Below are 22,136 nucleotides of genomic sequence, written 5' to 3'. Positions count from 1 at the left end.
TACCAGGTCTCATCCAGCTTCTTTTCCGGACAAAATCTCCATGTACAACAGATGAGTTAGTCATGTGACAAATCTCTCTACAAATTCATCGTAACTTTGGGCAAAAGTTATATTAGCAACTGCACTGATGCAGCCCAATAATCATGCAATTAAAGACTCTCAATGTCAAAGCTGTATGCAGCAATGCCAATGATGATTTGTAAATTGCAATGGTAAAAATGGCACTTAAATAGTAACATTCAACCAGCTATTAAGAATTTTGCTTGTGGATGAGTAGGATGATGGATATGTTGATTGTGCATGAGTAGAATTATGGGTTTTGAACGCCAACCCTCCAATGAGAAAACTGGTGCAGTGTCACACTAACCACAAATAATGCTCTAGTACACACGTAGCATTTCAAAGCAACCTGCATTCCATAAAAGTGTTACCTGACTGGTACACTTTTTTCTTAATTGGGAACTTTTAGACGCAAATAGATTGGTGCTGCAGGGGAAGCACAACCCAAGGATGGAACTCACACACCTGCAATAGTCAACCCACACTCCATCCAACTGGGCTACAATCCCATTGGATTTACTTGGTACTTTCCCCTACCCCTTTCCCAAATGGACATAACCGTGAGCTAGGACCTTAAGTGCTGATCTTGTCAGCCAAGATAAAGAAGATGTCAATACATGCATGGCCCAAACCTGATACCTTCAAATGTTGCTGAAGAAGCAATATGCTAGTTATGCCCTACACTAGCATGGCTTTAGTCCCCCCATTATTAACATCTGATGGAACTATTGTAATTCAGACTTCAGTCTCATACCTTCACTGGGTCTGGGCTAAAACTCAAAGAGTACACTTACAGGTGACTAACTCACAGAGTAGGGACAACAAACCATACTATTTATTACATCAATGCTAACAATATTGCAAGATACAGACCACAAATTTCAACACTAGCACACCGAAAAATGAAGATGCACATTATGTTGGAGTGAAATCATCCTCCGGAATAAAAAAACCAGCTAGCAAACCCACTATGATCCACAGCATAAGAAACCCTATGATTATCGCATGTAATATAGAGCTAAAGTTATGATATGGATTGGCCTCCCTCTCTCCAGAAAACTCATCAGGACCAGAATCCTCGTTATCATCAAACAGCTCATCGTCCTTTTGAGTGATAAGTAAACATGTTCTCTCACTTGTTGATGTAGCCTTCTCACACTTAGAACATGAGCAGTGACCACCCAAAAAATTAGGTGTAAAATTAACTCCTCCAAAGTGCTCAGCAAGTGCACTAGTTCGCTTATCACCCTCAACCCGAATTTTCCTTTTAGTGGCTGGCTTCAAGACCTAAACACAAGCAATTAGACAAGGCATAAGACATACTGTTCCTATGCTTTCAAGCTTGTAAAGCTGATAAGGAACAGTAGAAACTTACTAGACAACAACAAAACACGATGCTTTTGGCAAGAGTACAGAAACACGTGTGCAACTCTCTATCCAACAGTTCTCATTAGCTATAAAACCATACATACATAGAAAATATCAACACAGTTTTATGTCTACATACACATTTATATTAGCCCAATACACTAATAGATCAGGAAATATTCTCCAAACCTATCAGGCATGCATAGGTCATCCATCCACTAAAGATGAAGATAAGCCTCACGACTCATGAGGATCAGCACATCATCGCTTTGTAAAATTAACCTGTCTACCTAGCAAGTGTTTTGATTGTGTTCTTGCAAAAACATACACTGCTAATTTCCACCCTGTGCACACCCCTAAATTTGGGATACAACCAGTCTCCACTTATTCAAAATGCTCAAACTCTAAAAATTATCTGAAAGACTGTACATGCTCAAAGCCTTAACATTATATGAAAAACTTTGTACATGCTCATTGCTCCTAAACCAGCCTTTCACTTTCTCAAACTGTTCAAACCCTAAACATTATGAAAGGCATTTGATTGGAAGATTCATGATTATTAGATATGCACGTTAGATGCAAGCCATGGCAATAAGCTGCATCTACTGCAGCAAACTTTGCCAACGCACCAACTTAACGTTAAGTACAGAGGTGAAACCACAAAGTACAGAGGAATTGTTCCAGCTATCGTAAAAGCCAAGTACAGAGGATAACCAGAAAGTTTCATGACATGTCAGATGGAGTATGGCTCATGAAGAGCTAAGTATGTAGGAGTGTCTCAGGGTAGTTGCTACTTGGTAGTTCCATGATTGGCCCGCTGAATACATAGGCAAAGAAAGAGAATATGAAATGAATTAAAAGTAAACATAGACTCAAAAGTACTCAAGAGGAACGGTCCTCATAAGGGCAGTTCCTGAAAAAAGAGTAGAGTACACTGACAAACCAAAGAAAGAGTGAGTAAAGCAAGCTAAAAAATCACACAGGCACTATGCCAACGCAGGTGATGGCAATAATTGTTTTAAGGTGAATTATCACCAAAATGGCCAATTTTCTAGGACAAATACAACGAGTGATGAAATCACTGGCACTCGGTGATGTAGACTGTCGCCAAAGGCTAGGATGTTGACATCAAGCTAGAGATGATGACGCCAGGCAAGGAGAAGATCTCCACATTGAAAAACGCAAGTGAAGGCGGAGCCTAAACGAGAAGGGTGCTAATGCCAAGCAGATGATGGTGACACCAAGTGGAAGATGCTCCAAACGCAAGGCTTGATACTAGAACAAGGTGCCTGAAGCAGAAGAGCAAGGGTGAAGGCACCCATGAGCCACAATGTCCTCCTGAAGGGGTGTAAGCAATGGAAGGGAATAGTGAAGGGAAGGGTGTCTGATGACGGAAGGAGAGGGGTGAAGAATGATTGAAGAGTGGTGAGAGTGGTACAAGTGAAGAATGAATGAAGTGACTGCATATTTATAGGCATAAGTTGTCTAGGGTGGCACACCATTCTGTGGGCACCCACTAAAAAAGTGACCAAAATGTGGACACCATCCCTTTTTGGGGCTGTCAGTGCAAAACCCTAAAATGAAGTGTGTGAACTAAAGAAGTGGTTTCTCAACATATGAGACCTGATCGCAAAGTACAACTAGAGTGGTATCTCATCATAGTGTACAATTAGAATATGACTAAAAGAAAAGTAAACTGTACAAATCTTTTGCAAAGTAAACATGAAAAAATAAAAGAAATCCTAAAATCCAATAATGAGATCTAGTCATGCCAATAGAAGTGTAAGTTTGGCATAAGCATGATGCAGAGTGTGATCAGCTTAAGATCTCTATCATATGGTGTTGTAGCATCTACTCCAACATAGAGAGACTAAAGTGTCTTAACTAGTGCCTCTTGTGGTGGGTGATAATGGCTCGACTATATCAATGACAGGGACGATGGGGTTATTGTCCTAGGGGTCAAGCATGTCTTGCTTGGAATAGGGTTGTGACTCGCTCCAAGAATGCTCCTCCTGAAGATGACCTATCTGAATGTAGAGAGTCATCCAGTGAGACTTGAGGGAGGGGATGGAACTCTTGCTAAGCATGGCAAGAAACTTTGTAAGCACCTATGCCTTGGCAAGTTTGGAGGTGCACTGTGCTCATGTAACAAGGATATATATTTTTAAGATCTGCATTTCCACGCGATAGAAAATTCTTAAAATCATGAATTTTACGTCTGAATATTTCTTGCTCTTTGGGCATTGTTGGACAGTGCATAAGTTTGTGTAGGATACATGTGGGTCATCTTGGCTTAAGGTTTAAAGAGAAAAGCCCAAAAAGTAATTAAAATGGTCAATGTGAGAGTTTTCACTGTGCAGCCCATATTTGGGCCCTTTAACCTCACTAGCTAAAAGTTCCATCAGTTCATTAAATTTCGGCAAGGAGGCCAAATTATTGGCCAATACCAATTTTAAACAAAAAATTGGCTAAATCTAAATTTTAGTTCAAAACAACTGGAAATTCAATTGTGGCTCTTTGGGACACCAATAAATCAGTCATGGCAGAACAAGAAAGGAACCAAGCTACTCTCCCCAATATCATAGCAGAAAGAGGAGTGATTGGGTCATGCAAAGCATTAATCTTGGCCGCTACGGGACTAGTTACAGTTATGTAGACAGCATTCTCTCCTACTGTTGCATGACTGCAAGAAGAGGCTGATTCTCTCTGTTCCGAGGCTGTGTGACAGACAGGATTGTATTATGTTCACTAGGGACAGCTGGAGGCATCCCAAAGCATCACTGTTTCGGGTCATTTGCTATGTGCAAGCTCTCTCTCGTCTACAGGCTACATTTGCTGTTGGAGACTGCCTTGGACAGGACCTCACAATCTGCACTAAGGAGGTGAGAGTACGGTTGTTTATGATGCAAGCACAGATTGCTGCAATCGGATTGTTAGAAATCAGCAAGATGTCTGAGGGAAGCTATGATTGGGATGAGGATTCCAAATCTTCACAAGAAAGATAAACGTTGCATGATGAGCATGTGTTGCCCAATGTGCAGGACAGCACGTTGCAAATGCTCAAGTTGTGAATGTAAGCCTACATGTTCAAAACAGGCTGAAGATTATAAAGAGATAGATACAATTTTCAGAACAGCTGGTTAGTGCAGTTTATATGTTTGTTTCACTCACCTAGTGTCCCAGATTTGCTAAATTTTTGCATGCTCCTAAGAAGCTTAAAAATGCAAGAATGATACACAGGAAAAAGGAGTGGGATTCGTAAGCAGCCATCTACTCCTTGGCCATTAAATGGATAGCCATCAGTTATGCAGAATGCACAGGGTGCTCCAATGCCCCACTCCATGTATGATCGAGTTGCTAATTTGCATGTTTAAAGGAATAAATTTTGGCATGTAAATCAGGGACAACAAAATATTCTGCGACCTTCTACACATCTAGGGTACTTCTGGGATGGTTTATTGTTTCAAGCAATGGCTGGTCAAGTTCCTAATAGCCATGGGATGTTTTGTAAGTACCCTAAGGGTTTTCATCCCAGAATGAAAAGAATGCAAGGTATTCATGTGCATATGCTTGGAAACATGCAATTTCGAATGTAGAATGCTACGTAGGAGTGTCAGGCCAGGATTCAGCAGCACACACACACTCAAAAGTGTTTTAGGGAACAGCAAGAGATGAGATAGTTACTGGAATGTCACATCACTATGTGAGAATGATAATGAGGTACAACATGGGGAGAAAAAACCCTTCTCCAACTAGAAGGTAGAAGAGACCATGGATAAGGGAGCGTTCACACCAAAGCTACTGATTGAGGAAGACAATAAATGCAACAAATGGCCTGCCATTGCTTGCTGTGAACAACTGAATTCTCATAACAGCAGCTGAAGAATGAAAAAGTAAGAAAAAGCTCAAACAACTTACAATTTTGCACACAATTGACGGTGTCCAAGAAAAATTTGCAGCTGGGAAGGCTCCAATGTCTGTGGATGTCCATGTAGATGATGAAATTGGCCTCAATGTCAATGAACATGGACAAATTTCACAAGATCCCCAAATTTATTCGATGAATTTCAGTGAAATTTGGGCTCAAATGAGAAAAGCCCCAAATTTTTAACGTGAAATTGGGAAATATTGCACACAAACACAAAATCTCCAAAATTTCAGTGAAATTTAAGGTTTTGGACAAAAGCCCCAATTTTTTGTAAAGAAATTGAGTAGAAATTGATGCTGTCTAGTGCAAAATTTGTGCTTGAGAGGAGGTTGCACACAAACAAGGGTAAAGTTTATTGGAGCAATGCTGATTTAAGGTTAGAAAATTAATAAAATTTGTGTCAGGCTTTTAGGGGAAACAAGTTGCCTTTTTTACAACTGCTGTCGAGGCAGGACGTTGGCAAATTCTACGCATACAGAAAGGACAAGTCGCTGCAGGCCAGGATAGTTTGCACAGGCTGTCAGCTGCAATCATGAGCTGTCAAAGGCTGCAAATCATCAGCTGTTGTGCAGGTTGCAATCATGGAGCTGTCACAGGCAGGCTGCAATCACGATGAGACTGCACAGGAAGAAAGACTTCTCAAGCAGGGTGTGCAGGCACATTTCCCATACAGACAGGCTGCGATAAGCGTGCAGAAGGCAGCAGTTCGTGAGGAGCAGCAAGGACGAGATATGAGACCGCACAGGAAGAAAGACTTCTCAAGCAGGGTGTACAAACACATTTCCCATACAGAAAGGCTGCGATAAGCATGCAGAAGGCAACAGTTCGTGAGGAGCAGCAAGGATGAGATATGCAGTCCTTCAAATCTGCAGCAGCAGTAACTGACTTTGAGACTCAATGCCAGATGAGGTAGCAGCTGCTCGCAAGCAAAGTGGTGGCTGAAAAGATGTATGGCTTTGATACCACTGTTAGGTTAGCATTCAGCAGCACATGCGTGCGCACACACACTCACAATGAACAAGTAAACAGCAAGAGAGAAAAGAGCTGCTAGAAGGTCACATCCACTATGTGAGAATGATAATGAAAGTCCTAAGGTACTCACGATAAGTGTTATAAGGAGAACATTTGCAAGCAATAAAGTTTGCAGAGTGGAATGTATGGTCCTATGGGAGCTTCTATAGGCATGTTTGACATCCGTATCAGAAATATTTCTCAAAATGTTAGTAATGCTGGTAATGCACCATTGTTTTGCAACCAGCCACAATTTTGCCTTCATATCTAATCTCAACAATAAGAAATATACCTGACACATCTCTTTTAATCAACACTAGCTAAACCTTCTCTTAAAACCATGGTTGTGTACTATTCTGGCAGCTTCTTTTTGGCTTTTATGATCAGTAACATATAAAACATCCCAATCATTAAAATGCAAAATTCTCCACACAGCATGTAGTTTGTGACAAGAGCAAATACAGGTGATCCACGTTTTTAATGCCTCAACGTGGGCATCTTTTGTCCCAAGAGGTAATCACCTTGCCTTGTTTATCAAAAACAAGGCGTCTAGGTGGTTCACGCAATCTTCCCCCTCGAGACCTCAAATTATAAGTTGCCTTCGAGGTCCACGGTCCTTTATCGTTAAAGAATGATTGAGCAGCAGTTTTGTCCTTACAACACACATAGGTGTGAAAAGCATCTGGAGTACCAACTGCACCTAGCCATGTAACACAGTTTCAGGTCTTTTCCTATTCTCATTGTGCACTTCCTACCAACCATGATGGTATCAAATAATGATAAAGCTGGTTACTTTCCTTTGTCCCTATCTCTGTCATCAAGCAGTGCACCCATCTTTAAGCCCAAAGTAGGGCCATCATGCTACATATTAGATTAATCATTTCAGCAAGTAATACCATCCTGCTTGTCCGAACATTCTCCCATAAAATGACCCAATTTGCCACAAGAGAAACAGTGGCTTGCAAATGTGCCCCATTTCATGCGCAACCTTAATGGATGCATACCCAAGACATTGAGGCATAACCAGTTAGGACATTTATTAGCAGTGTCCCATAGCATGCACATTCGATTCCAGTTTATTGCATGGACACTCGGAGGAACCAAGACTTTCCCGATTGCAGCCATAGCATCAATCAAAAACTAGTATATTGTTGGAAAGCCTTCAACCTCGACCCAAATCCGACATTCTTGCTTAAGCAATATGCCATTCCCCTCCAAGGAACAACTTGAACAAGCTTTCTACCAAAAAACAAGGGGAGTTTGCTCAAGATCACAAGACGCTATTGTAGTCATTTAAGCATAACCTGAGAAAACCATCTAGAACCCGCAACCATCAACTTAGCACATTTCGCTTGCAAGATGGCTTGTAGCCATGGTCTTATCGATGACAACATGCGGATTCTAGCAATGAAGAATAAGATAACACCATAGTTCCCACAAGTGTCGAACACATGAGTTTCAAAAACAAGAAGAAACAGAGTTTCAAAGCCATTTGAAAATTTTGTGGAAACAAAGTTTTGAAATATATAATAATATACAGAGATAACTTGTGTGTGTATATGTGTAGGTATGTGTATCTATGTACACACACATGTACGCACGCATAAGTTGAATTAGACAAGAGAACTAGTGGTATGCATACTAGTGTCACTCAACAATCTTAAGACAATGAATATGAGCCATTCAAAAACACAAGATGCACAATTCGCAATTTGACATAGTCTTGTTGTTGAGCCAAAACACACATTATAACTAATTAGCATCCTTAAACAGCCCCAAAACACACTTAATTAATGAAAAACCTTAAAAAGGAGCGCAATTCGAGAGAGTTTCAATGGTCCCACAAAACCCTCGTTCTTTGGGGGCACCCTTCAACATCTATAAATAGACAAGCTATCCACCATTCAACCTTATTCCTTTTGTGCAGGTTCTCACCCTTGTGTGTAGATTTCAACCATCAGCCTCCATCCATATGGTGGTCCTACCTTTGCAACTGCTGCCACTCCTACAACTCCTCCAATGCCTTGTGCCTTCTTCCACAAATGCCACCCACTATCTGTCATCCTCCCTCCAAGTGTATTCGACATCCTTGTCATTGCCAGCTCCTCCTGCAACTTGCGTTTGGACTCCACATTCCTTGGCATCAGGTGTCAGCCCTTCCACATCATCAAGCGACCTTCTACTATCTGTGGTGGCCCCTCCCTTCACCTAGTGTGCTTCTCCATCCTCCTAGCAGTTCATCCTCTACTACATTTGCAGCTTTCTAGTGTCGCCCACATCATCAGGCATCATCCTTTGCAATTGCCTCCGTCTCCTCACACTCTAGTGATTAGCATTTGGTGTTTCCCTCACTCTGCAACTCCAACTCGTGGACACAGCACTTGGGATCCATCTCTGGTGGACGTAACTCTCCAAAACTCCATTGCTCTGCCCTTGGGCATTCTATACACTCTTACAACATTTACAGCATTCATTCACTTCAAAGTTTCTTCTCTTTGTGTTTTGAGTTTTGAGTTTTGTGTTTAGGGCTTGAGTTTTGCTTGTCACTGTCTGAGTCTTTGTGTTTCAGTAGTGGTCATACATTCTATGTTTCCTCAATGCAAACCCTAGCATATCTTCAAACTTGCAACTTGCAACATGTAGAATTACCCAACATGACTTACAAGATTTTTCTTTTTTTGCAACAAAAGGGAAGATTTTTTACTGCAAAAAATTGGGGCTGAAACTGCATTTCCCCAAAACAGAAATGGCAAGAAATATCATGATGATTCAAGAACCTAGAAACAGTCATTTTTAGAAACTATGGATAACACCTCTCTCATAAACAGGAAAAAGATTTCGACACCTTAATATCCACAAAGGTGTCAAGAACATCATTTTCATCAAAACTTGGAAGATCGTTTCGACTATGCTTCACATATACCAGGCAAAGTGCTTGCAAAATCGAACACATGCTCCCAATGTAACACTTAAGAACTATCCAATTGACTCGCACCTTGGGCATGAGACAACTTCTAAGGCATGTCATAAGACAAACCATGAACCCCACCCATGGGATCATTCACCGTATGCTTACTGCATTTGACAACCAACTCAAAATGTTCAGAATCTGAGTTTGCCCCATCTGCTTCTCATCCATATCCAGACCCAAAGCAGTCACAGCTTGATCAAGAAAATTTGTATCCAATTCAGCCACAAAGACACGTCTCAATACAAGTTCAGGACTGTCCACATATCACGCTTGCAGGTTTTGGCACACAAATGTTGGCTGCCTGCTGGCACCACACCTACAACTGCTGCCCTGTGATCACACCTGCAAGTCCTTGCAGGTAGACATCTGCCATCTACTGTTCACTTGTGAAACCCTGGTCAGCTTTATGTCCAGCAGTCTTGTATGCAGGTCATGGCCTGCAACTACTGAACAAGTATGCCTGTGTGCTGCTGAACACATCTACAATACGCATATAGCTGCAGCCTGCTGTGAACTTATGCCTGCAGCTGTGTGCTCATACGTGTGCCCAACCTGTAACTGCATGCTACAGCTGTTGTATGGCTTGTCAGAGAGCATTGTCCAGCCACACCCATTACATCCCCCAATACATGGAAGCAATATGTAGCTAGTATCTACACACTAGCAGGTCAGCCTCCCCTAATCCACCAGTGCCCTGCCCAAAGACCACCACCTTCTTTACCGAGAGTAGGATCCATGATACTGTTCAGAGCTCAACAGAGGCAAGGCACTCGACCCCATGGATTAGTAGCCAAGCACCTCATTCATGCTAGGGACTTCACGTTAGGGTTCCTAGCTTACATGTTTAACAAAGCCATGTGCGAAGGCCTTCAAGAGAGCTGGAGCACAAACACTATTGTGCCTATCCTCAAGTCAAGGGATCCTAGTCTACCCAAAAACTATTGGACTATTATTATTGTGTTGGACATACATTGGCTAAGTTATATGCCTCCATTCTTGAGCAAAAGTTGACCAGGTGGGCGGAGATGTGCGATCTCAAAATACAAGGGCAACCTGGCTTTAGGAGAGGCTTCTCTACATTCAATCACATCCTCACACTCAAAGTGATCATTGAGAAGGGTAGAGCTCATGGCCAACCAATCTACCACTGCTTTGTGAATTTTCACAAAGCCTTCGACACAATGTCGAGAGACGTGTGAACACTCGAGGGCCTCTCACACCTGCTTACTCCACCATTAGGGTGAAGCATGGATACCCCCTCCTCTCACTTCAACGTTATTTGGCCTACACATTAATGGGATTGCTAATTAGATCTCAAGGAGCAGATATAGAAGTTCCACAAGCTAGGCCTTGGATACCTCTCTTATTATATGCAAACGACATTGTATTCACAGCTAATTCGCCAAAAGGACTACAGAGAGATTTGAAGGCGCTACACTCTTATGCGTTAGATAGGGGGCTCTCAATGAACCTTGGTAGGACCAAGGTGTTGGAGTACGTGGATTCCTATACATACCTAGAGTATTATTTAGAGGTTCCACTTTCACTATGAGCAAGGCAGCAAATACTAGACTAACATAAGGATCAGCACTAGGTGGTTTGGAGAGGATGTGCTCACAGGTGTAGTTTCAAGAACCCCGCACTAAGATGTGGCTCTTTGGTACACAAGTCACATGCACATTACTCTATAGAGTACACGTATGGGGACCTAGTCTTAATCATTGTAGTCGATCATATCGCACTTATGATGGATGGAGGTCAATGGAGAGGCCACTTGTATTCATGATTTCCAAAATGATCAGATGTTAGGCCTAGGTCCCACATAAGTTCATTAGAGCTGAGCTAGCAGCCACACCAAATGTAGTAGAGGCCGTCACCCGATCAATCACATACGAACACAGCTTATGGGATCTACCCAAAACATAGATATGCACCACTAGCTCTTGAGTCATCTTGACAACTTGCAAAAGAGGATCATACTTGTTGGGTTTCACTCACGCCTACGCTCACAGAGGAGTGTCGATGATCTCAGTAGGTCACTGGGGCACTTTTTACTCTCCATACGAGAGGTTTTTTCCCCCATATTTATTCTCTTTATTTTATGTGCCTATGTTACACATTTTCGGGCACTTAACGTGTTGCACACACTTCGGGTGTGAACACCCTCTTACAACCCTAAGGTTTAAGGATTCTACCTTGTACTTTCATCTTACACTTTCAGTCTATTATATTGGGTGTCGTGCTTCCACTCTCCACATTGTCTACTCCACTCTCAGCTGAACTTCGATCTTCTCAAACTCACATTTGGTATCAGAGCTGAGTACAGCTCAGTCCCTTCTCAGAGTACAGCTCAGCTCATCCCCTGTGGAACTGCCTTTCAGCTGGAACAGTCAGCTCCCACCAGCCCCAGAGATCTGCAGCTCCAAACAGTGCCCCTGTAGCTCCGCCAGCAATGCCACTACCTCTAAACTGTGTCGTCCGTCTACAATCTGCGCCGCCCGTTTGGCTCCTGCGTTGCCTGCACCCGCCACGCCTTGTGCTGCACCTGCTTGCAGTGCCGCCTGTGCCCTGTACCTGCACCCCTCTGCGCTCTACCTATACACCCGCCTGCAACGCTGCCTTCGCCCTGTGCCCAGCGCTGCGCCCGGACAGCAGTGCACCTCTGCCCTCTGCGCTACCTGTCCGTACTTCTGCCCAGTGCCGCCCCTACAGCTTCAGAACCCAGACCACCCGTCCGCCACTTGCTCAGGCTGCCCACCACCAGCTTGACTAGTTCCTGTGCCAAGTAAAAACAATTTACAAGTAAAAATCACTTTTTTATTCTAAATTCATCTCTGGGAAAGGAGCTTATGCCTGGGCAAGCACAGCCGTCTGGATACGTGTCTGGGACACGATTTATACAGAAATTTCTTGGCAAATAAAGCAAGAAATTTTGGGGCTTTTGGGTTTTATGAAGACATTGATACATGCAAAGCAGTTTCAGTCTGAAATAGACTATTTTTTAGGATTTTGGGGCAAGAAATTTTGAGGCTTTTGCTTCTACAGTGTTGCTCAGCATTGCATGCACCTTGGACTGCATGCACTACAGACAATTTTGACAGAGTGTACTTCAGTTTGCTAATTGCAGCAAGTTATTTGCTGTAATTTCTGGAAATTTTAAGATTTCCAGGTTGGTCCAACTAGGACATTGCTCTTTTCATCTTCTTCTTTTTTGGCATTGTTTATCATAGCAAATCAGGGAGGTGATGTATTTACCTATGTATCCAAGGAGGACAGGTTGGATGGTAACAACTATTCACTCTGGCTGCTGCTACTCCTCCAGGAGGACATGGACAACGGGCAACTCATCCTGCTCCAGTTCAGCCACTTCCCCAAAGATCAGCAGCACAAAAGGCATGGAATACATACGATACACAGGCTTTGTCGCTGATTGCATTGGCAGTTCAGCGGTCTATTATCCCTCACATTCAATTTGCAGCTTCTTCACGAGAAGCCTAGCTAACCTTGAAGCAGATGTTTGCTAGTAAGAATGAGACCCATATCTCTTTCTTGAAGAAAAAGCTTGAGACACTGAAGATGGACGAGGGTGATTCTATACAAGATCATCTAAACAAAATTTAGGATTTGCGTGAGAAGCTTATGAATATTGATAAGTATTACTTAGATGCACACGTGATATCTACTACATTGAATTCATTGCCACCCTCTTACTTGGCCTTGAACCTCACCATGAGGATTGTCCCACAACCACTTACTTTTCTTTAGCTGGTCAGTTTGCTCTTAGAGGAGCAAACAAGAAGAAACAGTGGTGTGGATGTTATAGTTCTGAGCAGGCTTTTATGGCACGACAAAAGGGCAAGAGCAACCAAGCAAAGAATGCTCCGCACAGCTCTAGGACTTCAGGCACTTCACAGGGTAATAAGAAACAAGGGGACACACAAGCCAAGAAGAGCAAATGCCATTATTGCAAAAAGTCAGGCCACTACATCACTGAGTGTAGAAAGCACAGCCAAGGAGAAGAAAAATGAGTCAAGGATATCTATTTCTGATACTCCTTCCACTGCTACTAATGCAGTGTCCTTTGTTGTAAACAGGGACTATTGTTTTTATACATGCAGTTATGACTCTTCTTGGGCTGATAGAGCATTTAGCTCTACTACAAATCCAAGCACATGGTTTTTTCATAGTGGTACTTCTAGGCACATCACATCTCGCAGAGATTTGTTTGCTTATGGTAGTGCAGCCCCAATTGACAAGTCTGTACAGTGTGCCAACAATACATCATACCCAATTAGAGGTATTGGGGAGATCGTGCTCACAGCCATTGATGGCTCTATTCTCCGCCTACAGGATGCTTTGTTTGTGTCAGGTATGAAGAAGAATTTGTTATCTATTTCTTCTTTGGCACGGTGTGGTTTGTAGGTCACATTTGATGATGATAGATGCATGGTGCAAGATAAGGAACACATGACTTTGGTCTTGACTAGCACTCTATGTCATGGGTTATATAAGTTGGATGCTCTTTCAGTTGATCAGTCAACATATTTAGTGTCCACTCTTACTCCTGCTATGTTACAGGCACAGTTATGTCATGCTCGCATAGGGCATGTTAACTATGGTAGATTGATGCTTTTACAGCATACCTTGATGCTAGATAGATTACCTCTCTCGGAGAGACCTCCTCAGCACTTATGCAAGGGATGTATTTTGGGAAAAATGCATCAGTTTTCGTTTCCCTAAGATGTTGCTTTTAGAGCCATAGCTAGGTTACAGTTAGTGCACTCAAATGTATGTGGCCCTATGCAAAAAAATTCATTGGGTGGATGTTACTATTTTGCGACTTTTATTGATGACTTTACTCGCTTCTCCTAGGTCTAATCTTTAGTGAAAAAGTCAGAAGTGTATGATGCATTTTTAGCTTTTGTAGTAGTTGTTGAGAACCAATCTGGCTATAGAGTCAGGACTCTCCATTCAGACCATGGGGGGAAATATATGTCCTCTATACTGAATTCTTTTTTGAAGCAGAAGGACATTGTTCATCAATTCACTACTACTTATACTCCACAGCAAAATGGGGTTGCAAAGAGGAAAAATCGGTCACTCATGGAGATGGCCGAATGTATGCTGAAAGCAAAGAACTTGCTAAATAACTTTTGGATGGAAGCCGTTATGTGTGCTTGCCATGTTTTGAACAGATGCTCCACCAAAGCATCAAAGAATATCATGCCTTTTGAGGCTTCGAACAGTCAGAAACCTTCTGTTGGGCACTTTCGTATTTTTGGGTGTCTTGCATATTCACACATTCCCAAGGTACTTAGAAAAAAGTTGGATAACAAGGTTGTCAAATGCATCTTTGTGGGGTACAACAGTGAGAGCAAAGGATACAGATTATATGATCCTGTCTCCAAAAAGCTATTTGTCAATAGGGATGTACTTTTCGATGAAAAATCAGAATTATCCCTTGCTGGTTTTGACACATATCAAGCTGCCAGTGATGTATTTGAAGGGCTGCTGCCCATTTCATTTGGTGATTCAGCTGGAGTTTCAACAAGTGAACTTAATGTTCAGCCAGCTGCTCTATTGAATAATGCAGAAAATCAGCCAATGGCTGATCTGAATATTTAGCAAACTTCAGTAAGAGCTTGTGCACAGTCAGGAGGCAAGACAAATGCCTAGATGGTATTTACAGACTATGAAAGATAGCCATTTAGATGCTCCCATTGTTGGTCGTACTAGAAGGCAAGCTCGTATACGTGATACTGCACATACCATGGAGTTTGTTATGGCAACAAATACAGTTGATGATGAGAAGCCTAAATGTTTTGAGGATGCACAACATAGTGTGCATTGGATGGCAACAATGCAAGCTGAGTTTGATTCCATCATTAAGAATCAAACATGGGATTTAGTGTCTTTGCCTATTGGGAAGAAAGCCATTGGAACAAAATGGGTCTACAAGCTGAAAAGGAATGCAGATGGATCCATTGACAAATATAAAGCCAAGCTTGTAGCCAAGGGCTATGAACAAAAGAAAGGCATTGACTATGAGGTGACATTTGCTCCTACTTCCCACATGACTACCATCAGGTCTATGGTTGCTTTCGCTGCCCATTATGGATGGGTTGTGCATCAATTAGATATAAAGACTGCATTTTTAAATGGGGAACTTCATAAAGAAGTATATGTACAGCAGCTCGTTGATTTTGCAGTTGAGGAATCCGAGCACTTGGTTTGCAAGCTGAAAAAGGCTTTATATGGCTTGAAACAAGCTCCTAGAGCTTGGTATGCAAAGTTTGATGCTTTTTTACTCAACCAAGGGTTCAACTCTTTACGTATGTAAAGAGGGGGGATCCATGCTGATCATTTGTCTATATGTTGATAACCTTTTGCTTACAAGAACACATGCTGATCAGATTTCAGCATTTAAACAAAATTTGCAGCAAACTTGTAGTGACGGGTTAGGCACGGAGATTGAGACAGACAGTCGTTACGCGCAACGAGAGACAAAGAGAGAGATGGAGCAGCGTACAGACTGAGCACGAGAGAGTACCTTTAGGTTTTTAGATAGATATATATGTGTAAGTAGAATATGCTAAGGGTGTGTTCACACCCAAGCACATTTAAAGGCAAAAGGCCTTTATTTCCAACAACCTCCCACCTAAAGGCAATGTGCCTTAAGAGGAGAAAAGAATCAGCTAAGTCTAGGTATGTACAAAGCTGAAATACATATATCCATCCAACTCCCATCATTTGTTGGCAATGAGCAAACCGCTTTGCTGGAAGACTCTTCGTGAGAAGGTCTGCAGAGTTATCATCTGTATGCACTTTCACAAGCTCAATGCTCTTGCTATCAACTACATCTCTAATGAAGTGGTACTTCACCTCTATGTGCTTTGTCTTTGCATGAGAGACAGGATTCCGTGCTAGAATAATAGCACTATGACTATCACAATGGAGAACAGGTAACTCTCTGATGCCAAGCTCTCCCACCAGACGTGAAAGCCTTAAAGCCTCCTTGCATGCCTCAGTGGCAGCCACATACTCTGCCTCTATAGTAAACAATGCAATACACTTTTGTAGCCTAGAGATCCAAGAGACTGCTTCTCCTGTGAAAGTAAACACATACCCAGAAGTGGATTTTCTGCAATCCGCATGACAACATAGTCTGCATCCATAAAGCCAACAACAGATGCCTTTTGCTTTCCAAAGCAAATGCACAACTCCTTTGTGCCTTTGAGGTATCTCATAATACCTTTCACTGCATCCCAATGCTTCTTGCCAAGAGTTGCCATGTATCTGCTAACCACTCCCACTACAAAGGCAATGTCAAGACGTGTAGCAATCATAGCATACATCAAACTACCAACAGTTGAAGCATATGGTATCTTGGTCTGCACTAAGTTTCACATATGGAGGCAATGGAACCCCAATTGTTTTTTTCCCCTTAATTTTGAAACGCTACAAAACCTTGGAGATATACTCCTGCTGAGAAAGATAGAGTAAGCCTGTCGACCTATCTCTGAGTATTCGCGTGCCAAGAATGTGATTTGCATCACTAAGATCCTTCATATCAAAGCTGCAATGAAGACTTTGCTTAAATGAATCCAAGGCATGAGTATCCCTGCCAACAATCAGCATGTCATCAACATACAAAACCAAGATAATCAGGTTGCCATCTGTTGCCTTCTTAGTCTATAAGCAGTGATCCACTTGACTTCTATGAAAGCCTTGGGACTGCATGAATGTATATGTTAGATATGATCAATGCCCCACCCTCATTAGGTGCTACCAATGATCCATGGTGCTCAGAGTTGTAAGGCCCCCATTATGAGGAGAAGCCAAATGTGAGCCCGGACATTGGTTGAGTCCTGACTTGTATATCAGATGAGGTCTATGTGACCGGATGGCAAAAAGGTGACTGTTGTGGGTCTAATCTTTGGGTTAGACGGAGTGGTTAAGCTGGTAGCAACTCGAGGCACATTGCATTGAGTTGCGTGGTAAGGGAGTTAAAAGGGGCCCCTATTGTGGGGTCCGGGGGCCGCGGAAGCGGCCCCTGGCTGGGGGGTCCCAGGGGGGCCAGCGGCCCCATGGCGGGGGTCCGGGGCCCGATGGTAAAGGGAATATTCCCTGGCCGACTAGTGGAGGCTCATATGGTAGGTCGGTCAGCAGGCCGACCTAACGACCTTCGCGGGCTATAAAAGTTAAACCCCTTCGCAGCCATCTCTCACTCATCTTTCACCCACTCAGAGTTGTTGTTCCAGCTAGCCTTAAACTCTTCACCTATCTTCTGTCTAGATCGCCATCTAAGCTTCACACAGTGGAAGCGCACGGGTGGACAGAGCCATCTTTGTATCAGTTGTTTGGAGTTAAAGAATTTACTGATTCTCCTCTTATCTGTTGTGTACTCTCTATCTCTTTCTCAGATTCTGTTCGCTGCGCCGTGTAATATTTTACATGGTATCAAAGCCCAGGGGGCTCTAGAGATCGGAGAGCGTGCAAGAGGCAAAGGCTTCAATAGCAAAGAGAAACGATGTCGACTCCGGGAAGCAGTTCTAGCGCATCAGGAGGTGGTGCTGCTGTACCGGCTATTCAAACACTGAGGATTCGTCCACCAACCTTCAGCGAAGGCAAGTTAGATGGTACAAACTACACCTTGTGGAAGTTCAAAATTACAACTATCCTTGATTCTTATGAGCTTCTGGAGACTGTGCTGGGGACTGACGCAGAACCAGCTTCTGGAGACTGTGCTGGGGACTGACGCAGAACCACAGCCTACCCCCGACCCATCAAATCCTAGTGTGATGATTCCTCCGAATGCAGATCTTCTACGAGCTTGGAAACGAAGGAATGCAGATGCATTATGTGTCTTAGTTACAAGCTGTTCTGACAGTGTTTTGACTCTGATTCAGCATACAACCAAAGCGTCAGAGGCTTGGAATGTACTAAGGAGTCAGTACGAAACACGAAACCAAACAAGGATTCAAAACTTGGAGAATCAACTAGCAGCGGAGAAGTTTGCTGAAGGAGAGACGGTTGAAGCATTCATCACTCGGATTAAGAATCTGCGCGACCAGATGGCTGGCGCTGGGATACAAAAGACTAGCGAAGAGCTAGCTCGGAGCTGTCTTCGGATTTGTCCACAAAAGTTTGATGGACTAGTAACTGCCCTTAATACTCAGGTGAGACCTCAAGCTTTGACTTTTGAGGAGTTTTGTGCATTATTAATGGAGGAGGAGTTGAGGCTGAAAGCCCGAGAAGGAAGCAACAATGGAGATGCTGCATTCTCTGCCAATGCAAAAGGCAAAGGTGTTTCCTCCACCAAAAATGATGGTGACAAAAAGAAGAAGGGCGGAAAGAAGAAGTTTCAAGGAGAGTGCTTCTACTGTAAGAAGAAAGGACATGCAATTGCAGATTGTCGTGTCAAGAAGGCAGATGAAAAGAATGGTACCCTTAAAAGTAAAGGGAAAGAGACAGCCAATACGGCTAAAGCAGAGTTGGAATTATTCATGGCGACCATTGAGGAAGTGTGCTCCTCGGCGCAAGAAGAATCTACCACTGACTCTTGGGTGTTGGATAGTGGGGCCTCCCGTCACATGACCAACAAGAAAGGTCTATACAGTTCTATGCAGCCTCTACAAGAATCCATCACTGTGACGGTTGGAAAAGATGCTAAATGCCCTGCTGCGGGCACAGGTACTATTTCTTTTGTTGCTGCAAATGGTGAAGTCAAAAAGCTTTCAAATGTGTTGTATGTTCTCGAAATCAGGAGAAATCTCTTATCAGTTGCTGCCATAACTGATCTTGGTCATGAAGTGAGGTTCAAGAAGACAGGTGCAGAAATTATTGATAGTGCTGGCACAATTGTTGGCAAAGGAGAAAGAAGGAACAACTTGTATGAGCTAAGTGCTCTTACAGCCACCGCTGGAGTGGGCACAAGTAAGCTTTGGCATGAAAGGTTTGGACACATTGGATTTGCAGTATTGAAGGAGATGCAAAAGCAAGGTATGGTTGCTCACCTACCTACAATAACTGAATTGAAGGAACCATGTGAAGCTTGTATGATGGGCAAGCAACAAAGAAAGGCATTTCCACAAGAAAGCAAGAATAGAGCACAGGCTTCTCTAGAGTTGGTGCATGCTGACTTGTGTGGTAAGATGCCTACACAAGCCTTGGGGGGGTCTTCTTATTTTATGTTGATTATCGACGACTACAGTAGGAAGATGTGGGTGTACTTCCTTCGTGATAAGGCTCAAGCTTTTGGTAAGTTTAAAGAATGGCTAATACTTGTTGAGAATGAAACAGGGAAAAGTGTGAAGAAATTTAGAACAGATGGTGGTGGTGAGTTCAACTCAAAGGAGTTTGAAGACTTTTGCAAGAGCAAAGGGATCAAGCGTCAATTGACGACGCCTCACACACCTCAGCAGAACAGTGTTGTGGAACGCAGGAATCGCACCATTGTGGAGATGGCAAGATGCATGCTAAAGGGCAAGGGATTGCCTAACCATTTTTGGGCTGAAGCTGTTAATACTGCAGTCTACATTCTAAATCGGAGCTATACAAAGGCTCTCAAGGGAAAAACACCTCATGAGGCGTACACTGGTAAGAAACCATCTGTTTCACATTTCAGAATTTTTGGATGTGAATGTTATGCACATGTTCCAGATGAGAAGAGAAACAAGTTACAACCAAAAAGCAGAAGATGTATCTTCTTGGGTTATAGTGATGAGCAGAAGGCTTACAAGTTATATGACCAAGAGGCAAAGAAGATCATCGCGAGCCGTGATGTGGTGTTCAAGGAGGAGCCGCATACAGTGGAGGAGAAGAAGGCAAGTTCTTCCACTTTATCATCAAGCGAAGAAGTAGTCCACTATGAACCTGTCCCGAGAGCTATCCCTATCCTTAAGGAGGAGAAAGCATCATCTTCAGATGATGAGGAAAAAGTTCACCAACCTAATATCACCCCACCGGAAAAGCCATTGCCGCGCTGGGTGAAGCAGCTCTATGACCACAATAATCCTATGCCTGCATCTGTTAAGGAGAAGGCAGACGGACCAAGGAGGTCTCAGAGAATAGAGGAGCAAAGGAGGGCTTCTGCTCACATAGTCAATATGGCCTTGATGGTTGAGATTATGAGAGAAGTAAAGGAGCCAACTGACTTAGAAGAAGCACTTGCAGATCCATCATGGAAGGATGCTATGCAGGCGGAGTATGACAGCATAATGAAGAATGACACTTGGGAGCTAGTGGATCGACCAACAAAGCGGAAGGTTATTGACACCAAGTGGATCTGGAAGGTAAAGTACAAGGCTGATGGTACCTTAGAAAAGTACAAAGCTAGACTGGTTGCCCAAGGATTTTCACAAGTTGAAGGGTTTGATTTTCAAGAGTCATTTGCCCCAACTGCCAGAATGACCACTATTCGCACGGTACTTGCAGTGGCTGCCCATAAGAAGTGGCCAGTGTACCAAATGGATGTTAAGTCAACGTTTTTAAATGGTGACCTCAAGGAGGAGGTGTACGTGGCTCAGCCACCAGGGTTTGAGGCCCCCCATTCTGAGAACAAAGTGTGTAAACTGAAGAAGGCATTGTATGGGCTGAAACAAGCCCCCAGAGCATGGTACCAGCGGATAGATAGGTTCTTTTTAAACCTAAACTTCAAAAGATGTGCCTCAGATGCTAACTTGTATGTTTACAAGGATGGTAAAAAGTCTGTAGTGATTGTCCTATATGTGGACGACCTTCTTATTACAGGTGACTATGAAGATATGATCAACCAAACTCGAAAGGCTTTGAGTTCTGAGTTTGAAATGACAGACTTGGGCTTGCTACACTATTGTTTGGGGATTAAAGTCTGGCAAGAGCCAGGAAAGATCTTCATCTCTCAGAAGAAGTATGCATGGGAGATCTTGAAGGCATTTGGCATGACCGAGTGCAAGGAGATAGCTACACCTATGGAGGTGAATGCAAAGTTATCCGTCGAGGATACATCAGCACTAGCAGACATTGGGAGGTATAGGAGGTTGGTCGGCAGTCTGATCTACTTGTGTGACACCAGACCAGATATCAGTTTTGCTATTGGTATTTTGAGCAGGTTCTCAAACAAACCTCATGAGAGTCATTGGAAAGCTGGGATGCGGGTGCTCAGATACTTGAAGAAAACTCTTGACTATGGTATCACATACAATTTCGGAACTTCTCTTGTGGGGAACTGTGACTCAGATTGGGCAGGAGACATTGATTCCAGGAAGTCAGTTTCTGGTTATTGTTTCTCTTTGGGTTCACGAATTTTCTCTTGGATTAGTAAGAAGCAACCAACAGTGGCATTGTCTTCTACCGAAGCAGAGTACAAGGCAGCTTGTTTTGCTGCATGTGAGGCCGTATGGTTGAGAAGGATTCTATGGCATATGGGAGTGCAGGATGAAGAACCAACTGTGCTGAGATGTGACAATCAGAGTTGCATCGCCATTGCTAAAAATCCAGTGTTTCATGCACGCACCAAACATATAGAGATCCAGTATCACTATGTGCGTGATTTGATGGAGGATGGGATAGTGGAATTGGTCTACCGTCCAACAGAGGAGAATGGAGCAGATATCTTCACCAAAGCACTTACGAAGGATCTGCTTCAAGTTCATCTTCAGAGACTCGGCATTGGGCCGAGGAGATAGTTCACCTATGGGTGGACATTGAGGGGGGGTGTTAGATATGATCAATGCCCCACCCTCATTAGGTGCTACCAATGATCCATGGTGCTCAGAGTTGTAAGGCTCCCATTATGAGGAGAAGCCAAATGTGAGC

At 43.1% G+C, this 22,136-nt stretch overlaps 1 protein-coding gene across 1 annotated transcript in view; it reads right to left on the bottom strand.

Moving 5' to 3' along the window:
- Positions 1 to 877: 877 nt before the first annotated feature.
- The window catches only part of LOC148030022 (SEC14 cytosolic factor family protein / phosphoglyceride transfer family protein), a 132,715-nt gene continuing 111,456 nt past the window's right edge, over positions 878 to 22,136 (bottom strand). The window contains exon 6 of the mRNA XM_087686286.1: positions 878 to 1,347. Within this exon, the coding sequence (XP_087542412.1) occupies positions 976 to 1,347 (372 nt within the window). The 3' untranslated portion in view covers positions 878 to 975. The remainder of the gene's footprint in view (positions 1,348 to 22,136) is intronic.

The sequence above is a fragment of the Lygodium microphyllum genome, chromosome 10 (genome assembly GCF_053477565.2).
Source record: "Lygodium microphyllum isolate KBCC chromosome 10, Lygodium_microphyllum_v1.1.10, whole genome shotgun sequence".
Taxonomy (NCBI): domain Eukaryota; kingdom Viridiplantae; phylum Streptophyta; class Polypodiopsida; order Schizaeales; family Lygodiaceae; genus Lygodium; species Lygodium microphyllum.
Note: the sequence above shows the minus strand (reverse complement) of the source record. Positions and strands in the feature narration are given on the sequence as shown.